This window comes from Triplophysa dalaica, chromosome 1 (genome assembly GCF_015846415.1).
Source record: "Triplophysa dalaica isolate WHDGS20190420 chromosome 1, ASM1584641v1, whole genome shotgun sequence".
NCBI classification, from domain to species: Eukaryota; Metazoa; Chordata; class Actinopteri; order Cypriniformes; family Nemacheilidae; genus Triplophysa; species Triplophysa dalaica.
In genome coordinates, this window is record NC_079542.1 from 18547879 (window position 1) to 18561235 (window position 13357).

The window sequence follows — 13357 nt, forward strand, 5'->3', positions numbered from 1 at the left end:
TTATTATTAGTAACCCTTCATGTGTCACAGGTTTTGCATATATCTAAACAAATGAAAATATTAAAAAAGTGTTCGTCAACTTTGACAATGCAATATTTAAACATTGAAAAAATTAGTGTTTTTTCCATTTCCTGAAAATCTGCAAATGTGGACATTCGACAAAATGGTATGACATGAAAAGCCAAGGCTTTAAACAGACAAGGTGTTGCCATTGTGCAATAGACAACAATGAAATAAAAGATTGGTAAATGGCCTTTGCCAAATCTAACCATCTAGACATCTTAAAAATGTCTTGGCAAATGGCAGAATGAGTAAATAACACATTTTTTTTTATCTTGGGTATTTTTCTTCGGGATATAGAATTAAGGCTGAAAAGCCTGTTTACAGTAGGTTATACTGCCACAAAGGGGTAAAGTGTGCAGAATAAAGCAGAATAAATAAATGAATTATTTTCTCTTTTGTAGAAAGTGTAGAAATGCTTTTGTGCATTTTACGTCATGTTAAAATTACTGTTAAAAATAAAAGTGCATTTGATACCGAATATGCACACACATACGCACAGCACTGGTAATACTCACAGGTTCTGGTCTTGCTCCGACGCAGCTGATTCAGACTCATTAGGCACCAGGGGGGGTGGTGAGGGGTGGGAGTGAAATGTTACAGGTGTGGGGCTGTTCAGGTCTGGACTGCTCGGTGCAGGAGGATGAGAAGATTCCGAGAGCTGAGGAGAGTCAGTGCGGGTCACCTCTGAAACACACACACACACACACATTCAGTCAACACACAGAAGGTGGCAGAAGGTTATAAGAGAAGAAGAACTGAAGATACCTGCAGTAGGGCTTTGAGAAGAGACGGATACAATAGGAGAGTTAGGCCGAACCGAGCAGAGGCTTCCATCGAAAAGATTGTTAGATGATGATCGCCGACTCCTCCTGCCCTCCTGCTCGCTGGGTTTCAGTTTCCTTCGGTCCTTTCGCACATTTGTTACTGCATCATCAACTTCTCCGTCCTCATACTTGAGGGCATTCTACACAATATACACACACAGAAACTTCATCTCAGACTTGCATCTGTAAAGAAATCCTGCAGAGAAATTGACATGAACGTATGATGGGAGTTTACCTCATAAATGATGAACTGTTGTTTAAGATCTGCCTCAATGCCACTGCTAGTCATGTGCTTCTGCACAATGCTTTCCATTCCTAGCTGCTCTAAACAGTCTGTTACATCATAGAATGAGTCCTGATCGTGAAGAGCAGCTAAAGTCTGGGAGGACACAAGGATTCATGGACATCAGGAGTATCGAGATTTTTCTCTACACAATTATAAAACACAGCAACTACATTTGTGAGCCACAGAAGGGTCTGTATGTACCTTGTTGATGAGGGTCATGGTGTAGATGAGCAGCTCTGTGTCTGCTCCATTCCTAGCTGACAGAATTTCTGTCAGATACATCCATACCTTTACACCTAAAAGATACATAGCACTCAGTTCTCTCTTTTAACAAACATCCATTATGCAAAAACCAAACTACCACAAAAACACAATGAGTAAAAGAGGGTTAAATTTGTGTTTTACCTCTCTTCCCATCCACAATGTTGACAGCCTCAATAAGCAGAGGACTGTTTGACTCCGTGTATTCCACAAACACTATCAGCAACTTGAGTGCAGTCTTCACAACCAGCCGAGACTGAAGAGAGAAATAGAAGGAAGAGAGAGACAAAAATTACACTTACAATCCCCAAACAGAAGATGGCAGTATCAAACCTCTCAATAACAGCTTATACTTAGTTTGTTCAATCATGAAGAACAGTGTAAGCAAAGACAAAAACATGGTTTTAAAAGTCTAATACATTATCCATAACAATATATGAAGGCCCCACAACTCCAACATTTCATTGACTTTTCGTCATTTAGCAGAGATATTTATCCAAAGTGACTTACAGATAGTTCAGGGAGCAATAAGCGATATGTCGTACAGGAGCAATAATACAATAGGTGCTAATACAAAGTTACTGGTTTCAACAAAAGCTAGACTACTACCTGTTGAGAGAAAGTATATATGTTGAGAGACATTTGTTTGTCAAGTATTCAAAGAAGAGATGGGTTTTAAGTAGTTTTTTTAATGTTGGGAGAGACGTGGTTGACCGGACTGAGTTAGGAAGAATGTTCCACAAGGAAGGAGTTGTGGAGGAGAATGAGTGGGAAAGCGATTCACTGCTCTTATGATAATGTAACAAAAGATGCTGCCCGCTTGCTGAATGCAGGGATCTTGATGGGGTGTAGGAGGGTGAGAAAGTATGCCGGTGCAAAACCAGTGATAGTCCTAAAGGAAAGCATTCCCAAGGATGAAGTGTAGATGGAAAAAAGCAGCAGCCCAAGCACCGATCCCTGAGGGACCCCAGTGATCATGTGGTGAGCAGTGGACAGCGAAACCCTCCATGACACCCTGAAGGATCTGCCGAAGAGGTAGGATATGAACCAGTTGAGAGGAGAGCCTGAGATTCCTTAAGATGACAGGGTTTCAAGGTCTAGCAGGATCAGGACCAAGCATTTAGATTCCACCTTGGCTAGCCGCAGTGCTCCTGTGACCGATAGCAGTGCGGTCTCAGTGGAGTTCTTTGTTTTGAAGCCAGACTGCTTGTCATCCAGTAGTTTATTCTGGGATAGGTAGGAAAACATCTGGTCGAAAACTGCCCTTTCAAGTGTTTTTGCAATAAATGGGAGGAGAGGGTCCAATGTGGGTTTCTTAAGTAGGTGTGTCACCTGGGCCTGTTTGAATGTGGATGGAAAAGTGCCGTTGAGCAGGGAGATGTATATGATGTGTGTGAGTGTGCTGGATATGGCCTGAAGGAGATGAGAGGGGATTGGGTCAAGGGGAGAGGTGGTTGTGTGGCTGGAAAGAAGTCAGGTGACTTCAGTGTCAGTCAGTGGGTTTGAAAGAGGAGAGTTCAATGTTAGAAGTGAGAGTAGTGTGTAGCTGAGAATTGTTTGCTGATGGATGAAGTTTTCTCAGTGATAATACAGGGAAGTCCTCCGCAGTCAAAGATGAAGTGGGCGGGGGAGGAGGTGGGCAAAGAAGAGAGTTAAATGTCTTGAAAAGTTGTAGGTGCATTGCTAACATTAGTAAAGTACAGTAATATCTCTGGCATATCTTTGCATTATTAAGATCAAAAGTTAAATGACTACCTACATGAGGAAGTGAAAATGGCAAGAGGATAACAAAGGATATGAGTTCAAACTGAAGTTCATTATGACTGAATCTTTCACAGAAAGAGAACAAATCCCTTCTCAACAGATTCACACAAAACTGATTCATCATTAGTCATATTATCACTTGCCACATAGAAAACTACATGCATTTTGGACTTGTGAGGATCCAAGCTTCATGCTTCAGGGCTTTGCTAACCTCAAAATCTGAAACAACTGCAGAGATCAATTTTTTGTTTGTTCTCTGGTCTCACATGAAGCGAGTAAAAAGTATTTGCATAGTGGATTTTGGCAATCTACTCTCTTACAGCAACATTTCACTCAATTAAAATAGCAGCCATGTGTGCAGATTCTTTAAAAAATCGTCAAACCTGACTTAGTTCACAGTGTGATTCACACTTACAGTACATTTCTGTGTTAACCTTACAGCTTAATTTTGAAACTTTGAATCACACATACTGAAGCATCTATTCTTTGTAATTCACTTTGGATAAATGAATCTGCTAATAACCGCAAAACAACTTCCTGTAATCTAAGGATTATCACACTTTATAAACTGTAAACTTTGAGTCTGTTACCTATTATGTTTTTGAACCTCTTATATTAAGCAGCTTGTGTAGGAGCATAGCAACAGTAGCTAGTAGTCATCAGTATTTAGATTGTGTTGTCTCTGTTTATATGTGTTGTTGGCACTCACCAGACTGCCACTCAGTGTGTACAGCCACTGTACAGTCTCATTGTGGTTTATTACACCGTTCATCCCATCTACAAACAGCATGATCTGACTGAGAGCTGTGGACAGAGCAAGAGTTTAACATACAGAATTGGCAAACCTCGTGATTTGTCCGAAAGTGTTCCTGTTTTCTGGTCTTTAGCCAGTATAAACATCCTGTTGCGAAAAGCCTATACTTGTCCCAAACTGCGCGAAGTCCTTTGTACTATTTTAAATAATGCATCGTTCTGATGTGTACATGCAGGTCACACATTTTATGCTTGTGCTATAATAAAATATACCACGTTAAGAAATAAAAATGATGAAGTCGTTTTAAAGAAAAAGCAAAAGCAAACTTCAAGAGCATTTCACAAAGGGGGTTGTTTAATATAAATTTCACATTTGGTTACTGCGATAGAACATCATCTGTGTGGTTGAAATATAAGGTTGCAATTACACTGCATGTAACATTTTCAAAGAAACAAAGCATTTGAAACAAAAATACATATTGTGCATGCTCAAGTGAAGATGCAGCGTCTAGCTCAAACCTCTGAGGATGTAGTTCTGGTAGTTATGATCTGCCTCGGCACCCACTTTAATAAAACAGCTGAGACCCTCTGAGACAACAAATTCTGGAACCAGGTCCTTATCATCCTGCAAAATACAGAACACAACTACAATTATAATATTGTAGTTAAAATATATTACATAAACTGACTTGCACATGGGACCATGGCCCACCATTGAGGTCCCCGAGGTCCAAACCTCGGTAGTTTTGTTGTGTAAAAAAAAGGCCAATTTAGTAGAAAATGCCTAGATAACTGATGTCAGATCTCATCTTCCTCAGCTGTTTAACAGCGCTCTTAAGTGTCATTATGATTGAGTTGGCCAAACACATGAAGAAAGGCGAGGAGTACTGTCCAATCAAATGAAAAAAGGTGTGCTATTCACGGAAGTCAAGCTCGAGTTCAGTGGTTTCTACTGCGAAAGAGCGCGATGTAAGTAGCGAACTGTTTAACGTTTTATAGAAATGTTAGCAGCCATTCACATGTTGTTTTTACAAAATGTGTGAAAATCGCATTTTCCCTCAACATTTAAACAACAAACCTGAGTTAACGATAATATCCAGTAATCCAAACTACAAAACGGCAAAAACATATAATTTACATGTTTAACGTCCTTAGTTCATGCTAAACTGTGTGGCTTTGACTCAGGTGTGTTTATAGGTTGTGGTTAGCCTATTAAAACAACTATATGATTTGTAAACAATTCAAATGCATCACTTTTAAACACATTCTTGTTCTTCAATTCTATTTCCATGTTATTTTGAGATGACCTTTTTTAATAAAAATCTGCAACTTCTCTAGCTAATTTAAAGGCACAGTTCATTCAAAAATGGAAACCTCTTACCTTTATGTAATTTCAAGCCCAAATGCATTATGATCCTTTGTAAAAGACAGCTGGTATTTCAATCTGGTAGTATTTTTATAAACAGTATCATTACACCATGTGTTTACTTTCATTACTGATAAACATGAAGAGACAGAGATGGTTATAGCAATTGTTATGTTATTTGCACTCCAAACGTTTAAAATGCACACACTGTATGTAGATCAAGAAAGTAATTTTTTTTGTTTGTGACAAAATCCGTTTTGGACCTCTGTATTTCCAAAATAGTGCATATGGCCCTGCATGGGACATTTAAGTGAGTGACTTAAACAAGCTAATAAGATGTGGTCTTTATTAAGACAACCGGTTGTTAAAACCCGTCTGGACAGGTCATGTTCTATCAATGATGAATGGCTGAAAAGCTATTGTTTTCATTATATATTGAATGTGTGGGAAGTTATGCTCGCTCATTCCATGCACATCTATTTTGGCTTTCACTATCTGTACACATCTCACCAGCCTAATTCACACTACAAACCCCACCCCTAAAAATGTGTGTTTCATGTCACCTTACCTGAAATAGCTGCTTTAAAGAAAATAAGGACCTCCGAAGCTCAGGGCCATGAGAGTTGTACAACTTCTCTGTAAAACACCAAATAAGAAGAGAGCAATTTAGTGAAGATTATGTCTATATCTGTCACACGTCATTCACTTCTGTATTCAGGTGTCATGGTAAATCACAGCAAACCATTTGAACTGTTAAAGATATTTTAAAAATAAAACAATAATAATAAAACATTTTATTTATAAAGCGCCTTTGTCACGCTCAAAGCGCTACAACCATGCAACAAGTAAATACATTAAATATGTAAAAGAAATTTAAAGAAACACAATGAAACCCCTTGATATCAGTCAGTTAACAAACCAACATTGTAAGCAATCTTAAAAAGGTGCGTTATCAGCATTTTTTTAAAGGAGCTTAGTTTGGGACCGCTACAGAGAATCAGAGGAAGCTCACTCCATAACCTCGGGAGGGCAAAAGAAAATGTTCGCTGACCCAATATATGCAATGGGGTTGGTGAAGGGAAAGAGAATTGGCAGAGCAGAGAGAACGAGGAGACACGTAAGGGTTAACTAAACCATACATAACTTGGACCTAATCCACCATGGATCGCTTTATAAGTTAAAACCAAAGTTTTAAACTCCAGTGCAAGTTACATAGGACACCCCGGATGTGCTGACAAGAAGCTGAATAATTAAGACCCGTGCTGCTGAGTTTTGAACATGCTGCAAGCGTTTAATAGATTTTGCCTGTAAACCAGTGTAAAGGGAACATTTTTGCAAATGATAAATGCTTGGATAAGCCTTTCAGTGTCAAGCGCAGAGAGGAAAGGCCTAATCCTGCTAATATTTCTGAGGTGGTGGAAGGCTGATTTAACACTTTTGATGTGTGCCTCCAGTGTCAGGTTAGTATCAAATATCACACCAAGGTTACAAGCTTTTGTAGATGTCATTACAGAGCTATTATCCATAGTCAAGTTAAAACTCCTTCATTTTTGGGTGGTAGCGGGTGTGAAGATAAGGAGAACCTCAGTCTTAGAGCATTTCTATTTTAAAAGTTAAGGTGCATCCAAAATTTGATGTCCAGTAAACAGTCAGGGAGGACTGCAGAGGTAACCGATGAATACAATGAATACAAACAAACTATACGTAGAGCAGGAGAAAGTTGGTCATTGTGTGTGTGTGTGTGTGTCATTCCAGACATATTTAGCACAGGACCAACAGGTTAGTCATGATTCAAACGACATAAAAAGCAATTAACTAAAACCATTTCACAACTCATAAGGAATGTATTGAAGTTATGAATGTATAAAAATTTTATGAAGTAACAATCATTTTACTTTCCTTGTTGTTACAAAAACCTTGCATGATATTAAAGTCAAGCTTAACACTCAAGCAAAGACCTTTCATATATTTACTTAGTGGTTCACCGTCTACACCCAATGCATTATTAGCAGCCTTCATTAAACATAAACAGCAGCTTAAATTGTAAACAAGCAGATGTACACAGTACCTCGAGCCACATGTCAGTTTAAGCAATACATCAAAGATACATTTAGAATAAATAAAGCTTGAAAAGATGAATTTTCACAAAATAATAAAAACGAAAGCATTTTGTGGGTTCAGTTAAGGACTGTAATCATTTGTTTTAAAACCTATATATCAACCTATATATCAATCTTTCTTCTGAAGAACACAAGAGAAGATATTTTGGTTTTGTGTCCATACAATGGAATTTGTATTTTTGAGATAACTATCACTTAAAAATACTATAAGAGCCAAGACGTTAAAAAGAAACACATCTCTTTGTTATTTCATGTTATTTTACTTTCAACACAACTTGTGTTCAAAAATCAAGACAATGTGTTATTTAAAAGATAATGTATTAAATAAATAAAAACACTAAACAATGTGTTAAAATGAACTCATCCATTTGAAGAGTGCATAAATAAAGTCTTCCAAACCCTGTTCTTCTGAAGATTATTTAATTGATCCACAAACAAAAATGAAGAACCATAAACTGTCATTATATGTGCATTTTGTGCTCATGTCCCATGAAAATCTATTACACTTGAAGGCATTGGATTGCTTCATGCAAATGTCAGATGATGTAGCTGTCAGAGTCGGCCTATTACAAAAAACAGCTTCTGTTATTGATTTGTTTTGGAGACCAGAAGACTGTCACTATGATGTGATCTGTTTTAGTTACTATGTGTACTGTGTAAGCACACAAATACGCAAAAGCAAGAGTGAAATATAGAAATGACCAAATAAAAGGGCACAGTTTGTGTTTTGAGGCAGTCATCTGATCTCAGTGGTAAAGGCCATGACAACATTAAGAATGATCTAGCAAACCACAGACGGCTGCCTGCTACTGATAACATTCCGCACACACTATTCAGTATCAAAAGAACAGACATTACAGACCTTCAAACATGGCACACAACAGATATAAATCAAATTGCTCAGTGTACGCTCACATATGGGCAGCCATGGAGGACACACAAGTCTTGTTGGTTTTCACAACAACCAGCCAGTATGTCATACTATATGCCAAACACACACACAGAAACATGCACGCGCACAAAAGTCTAAACTGACATTCCAGCGTGTACCCGTTTCAAAAATGTTGAATCTTTTATTATACTGTAGATTGGCCAAGAATTTTAATCTTGGCAAATGCAATACCATAAAACAATATTCTAAGAGATTGATATAGAGGCGAAATTCCACGATCATCCTTCTCAAATCACCTTTACCAAAAACACACTTCTATCATTGTTCCCTGTGCAAGCAGTTTTACATGGGAGAAGTGAGCGCACATGAGCAAAAAGAATGAAGGTTTAAGAGAAAACAAGACGCACAAAAGCAATAGTTGACAGACCACGTAGGGGAATGTCACTGGAACCACTGGAATATCTCTAGGAGAATTGCGTATCAGACAGACAGCCCTGCAGCACTGTGACAAAGGGGCTGTCAGGAAACAAGTCCATTGTCTGAGGACTCCGGCACAGGAAGCCATAATGGCTAAGGAAACAGAAAATTAGGTGACAGACACAACTCCGAACACAAGACTGTAAACACTCAGCACATTTTAATTCAATGGAAACACAGCATGTGCACACAATAGCAATAACAGATCAACAAGCTTCTTATTTATACTGGAAGCGTCAAAGCTGGTAACCGACTTGGATTAATAACTAAAAATAGACTAGCATAGAAAGTATAATAGCAAAAAAGGAATCCACTAGTATAAAGATTTAACTGAAAAACTGTTTTGCTGTTCTTAAATGGCTACCAAGACATGTTGTAAACACAACAAATCATAGCAATCAAATCACAACAGGGTAGACATGGTTACTTATTATAATAAGTTAGTTCTGTTTTTCTGCCATTCTTTACCCTAGAAACAGCTCAATAGGGAAGCTGTCATGCGAAGAATCCAAACCGTCACCGTGAACTCTGTCTTCAGACAATTAAAAGTCTTAAAGGAACAAAAGAGGATTTTAAGGAGGATCTATTTCCAGAAATGCAATATAACTTACAAAACTATACTCCCCTGCAGTATAGTGGTGAAACGGATCGCGGATGATCGCTCTTTCTCTCTCTCTCCAGTATCTGGACAAGTACAATACTTAAGCGGTTCCACATAAACAATGACGCTTAGAACCGCTCCGTCACACTGCTAATATTACAACAACTACCACATATCTTGGTTCTAACAAACAGAAAAAAATATGTTTCACATACTGATACGAATCAAAGCAACCTCCTCAGGGGTGATTTTAAGACGATCTTTCTCTTCAACAACTATCTGCTGGAAAATATCTCTATAGATATCTACGAGTATCTCTGCTAAAAGCCTTCGTACCGCGGGTCTTAACGCATCTCTGCTGGAAAGTCTTTATAATATTAACGCATGTCCTAGCTGCTGCTCGACTTTTATTTAAATTTTTATACTTTAAATCCACAGACCTTATATTTTATGTAATATAGTAGTCTTGTATATGTAGTCTTTCTAATGCCCGCTTGATCTCTTCCCTGCGTCAACATGATAAGACACGTTGTCGCAGCCTACGACATCTTTTTGTACCGCGGTGGCCACAGTCGTGTTTGGACTGAGAGATTCATTGCAAATCTATAATACAACGCTAGTGGCCGCTGGAAATCAAAAACTGTGCCTTTAATTATGCCTTTAGCATACTTGTTTTGAGGTCATGGTAGTTTAGTGTTTGAGCATTTGATTTATCATTTGAGCAACGAATTATAGATTTAATTATGACAGGTTAATACTGGGAAGATACTGAAAATAAAATATATCTTATACATATGACTTTTCATTAGATTTTTGATACTTTCATGCTTCCCCGAATGAGCAGATGAAATTACATTTGAGTATTTGCTTTATTATTTGAGCAGTCATTTTGAGAGTTTGATTTATTATTTGATAATTTGAGCATTTGATTTATAATTTGAACAGCTGTTTTGAGAGTTTGATTTATATTTAAATCTTTTTAAGCATTTTAAATTTTATTTGAATTTTGTTAAAAACTTCCATAGTTACAGCTTAAGACGCAGCCAAGGAAAACAATCGGACCGGAAGTACTTCATATAACTACATCATTCGGACCACATTTGCATCCATTAATTGCCTTTGTTTGGCATTCAAGTTTTCGTAAATGGAAGCACCAATTACCTCTTAAAATAGGCTTGGCACTTATTCTGTCAGGGCAGGAACATATGCTACACTAAAGCTTTTGAGGTTTCTCTGTAACAAAGGTTTCCTGCAGGGGACTACAGGCTGGTAATTTTGAATGAGGCTCACCACAATAACATTTCATGCCAAACACATCAGTTTTATTCTCAATGAAAGAACAGAAAGTCTGTTGAAATAAACATCCACCTCAGTTTACCTCTGTTAATGTTTTCTCAGGACTTATTCCACGGAAAGCAGATAGCCAATGAAATGTGTGAGCGCTCCTTTCTTCTATTTCACTAGATCCATAACGAGGCAAGAATAGAAAGTGATGTGAACATCCAAACAGGATTTTGGCCTTTAAAGAAACACACAAGAATGCTACGCTATTCAGTTTTCTTGGCGTTTGACAGGCTGGCTGACAGTAAACACAACCTAAACACCTGACAAAGCATCCACCCAAGGGTGGGTCAAAGGCTAACAATGCAGATCAAAACAAAGGCGGCATGTCCTGTTCTGACACATCGTCTGCAGTTATTTCTACTCCAGGCATTTACTCAAACAAACTCATGGACAAAACACACACAGGACAGGAGCACAGCTTTCTTGCTGAGACTTTAATGAGCTTCAACAAGCTCCTCCACACCGGGTCACATTTTAAAAGCGACAAAACAAAAGGTTGTGGGTTACATATTTTACAGATCAGAATTATCTTGTGGTTACCAAATGGCAGAGCATTTAAGAAACAGATTCTGTGCACCCTTATAAAGGCAAAAGAGGAAAACACAGGGATCTGCATCAACAGAAAGCAGGCATGAAGCAAGCTGCCAAAAAGGGTAATCTAAATTATTCCCAGAATCTAGACGACCTCAACCATGTACAGCCAGTCAAAGACATCATCAGCTGGAAATACAAGACCATGACCACCAAAAAGAGACCACAATGGTAAATTCGGATCAGTCAACAGCATTTGCTTTTGCGACTTAAATACAGAATTGCATAAGGATTACATACAAAAACACTAAGATAGTGTTTGAGAAACACTAGGTTTCCCGTACAGGGTTTAAAGTGATACTTCACCCAAAAATGACTCACTCCATAACTAGGAGCCAAACCATGGATCGCTATACAAGTTAAAACCAAAGTTTTAACCCCCAGTGCAAGTTACATAGGACACCATGTACACTTTTGATGTGCGCCTCCAGTGTCAGGCTAGCATCAAATATCACACCAAGGTTACGAGCTTTTGTAGATGTCATTAAAGCGCTATTATCCATAGTCAAGTTAAAATTCCTTCATTTTTGGTCGGTAGCGGGTGTGTCGATACGGAGAAGAGCATTTCTATTTTAAAAGTTATGGTGCATCCAAAATTTGATGTCCTGCAAACAGTCAGGGAGGACTGCAGAGGTAACCGATGAATACAATGAATACAAACAAACTATACGTAGAGCAGGAGAAAGTTGGTCATTGTGTGCGTGTGTCATTCCAGACATATATAGTACAGGTACCTTATATGTCCTTTCACAATATTTAGCACAGGACCAACAGGTTAGTCATGATTCAAATGACATAAAAAGAGCAATTAACTAAAACCATTTCACAACTCATAAGGAATGTATTGAATTTATGAATGTATAACAATTTTATGAAGTAACAATCATTTTCTTTACTTGTCATTACAAAAACCTTGCATGATATTATAAACACTGTTATGCGTTAACAGATCCTTAACCCAACATTTTAGTGTGGACAATATCTACAGTAAAAATAAATGGAGAAAGAGTGTACATAAATCACTGTGAAGACATAGGTCATGAAAGACAACACACACTCACATGCAATTGCGCGCACACACAGATTTTTTTGCCCAGTTGGTTTGCATGCATCTATTTGTGTTTCTGAGATGACAAACAGACAGATGCAGGAAGGTACACTAGACATTATGTGAGCGTGTGTATGATTATTCTCAAACAACAAAGTCAAGCTAAACACTCTCAAGCAAAGACAGTCACAGTCTACACTCATTATTTGAAAAACTTGTAGAAATATATTATTAGCAGCCTTCAGTCCACATGAGCAGCTTAAATTGTAAACAAATAGAAAGTGTCAATGTACACAGTACCTCAAGCCACATGGCAGTTTAAGCAATACATCAAAGATACATTTAGAATAAATAAAGCTTGAATTGTTGAATAAATTCTAAATTTTCACAAAATCATAAAAACAAAAGCATTTTGTGTTCAGTTAAGGACTGTAATCATTTGTTTTAAAACCTATATATTAACCTATATACATCAATCTTACTTCTGAAGAACACAAGAGAAGATATTTTGGTTTTGTGACCATACAATGAAATTGTATTTTTGAGATAACTATCAATTAAAAAATACTATAAGAGCCAAGACGTTAAAAAAGAAACACATCTCTTTTTTATTTCTTGGGACCACCTGTCATTTTACTTTCAACACAACTTGTGGTAAAAAATCAAGACGATGTGTTAGTAAAAACTTAATGTGTTAAATAAATAATAACACTAAACAATGAAAAAAAAATGAGATTTCAGGTTTCCCGAACAGGGCTTCAAAGTGATACTTCTCCCAAAAACGAAAATCTGTCATCATTTACTATTTCAAACCTGGTACACATCAACAGATCTCTATTAAGCTTCTAAACCCATTTAATATTGTAGGAAGCTTGGGTTTTGTTCTTTTAGTGACAAAATAATGACAAACACACCAGAAAGATTTACATGTGAGGGGGTCAAGAGTGTGACAGCAACATATAGGTTT

General features: G+C 37.6%; 1 protein-coding gene across 7 annotated transcripts in view; it reads right to left on the minus strand.

Annotated features, from left to right (window-relative positions):
- fhod1 (formin homology 2 domain containing 1) overlaps positions 1-13357 on the minus strand; it is a 46399-nt gene that overhangs the window by 19040 nt on the left and 14002 nt on the right. For all 7 annotated transcript variants that reach the window (XM_056749625.1, XM_056749617.1, XM_056749608.1 and 4 more), the window contains exons 4-11: positions 5886-5953; positions 4471-4576; positions 3908-4002; positions 1579-1690; positions 1375-1469; positions 1123-1266; positions 829-1027; positions 579-747 (exon numbers count right to left, since the gene is read on the minus strand). In XM_056749625.1, coding sequence (XP_056605603.1) covers positions 579-747; positions 829-1027; positions 1123-1266; positions 1375-1469; positions 1579-1690; positions 3908-4002; positions 4471-4576; positions 5886-5953 — 988 coding nt within the window. The remainder of the gene's footprint in view (positions 1-578; positions 748-828; positions 1028-1122; positions 1267-1374; positions 1470-1578; positions 1691-3907; positions 4003-4470; positions 4577-5885; positions 5954-13357) is intronic.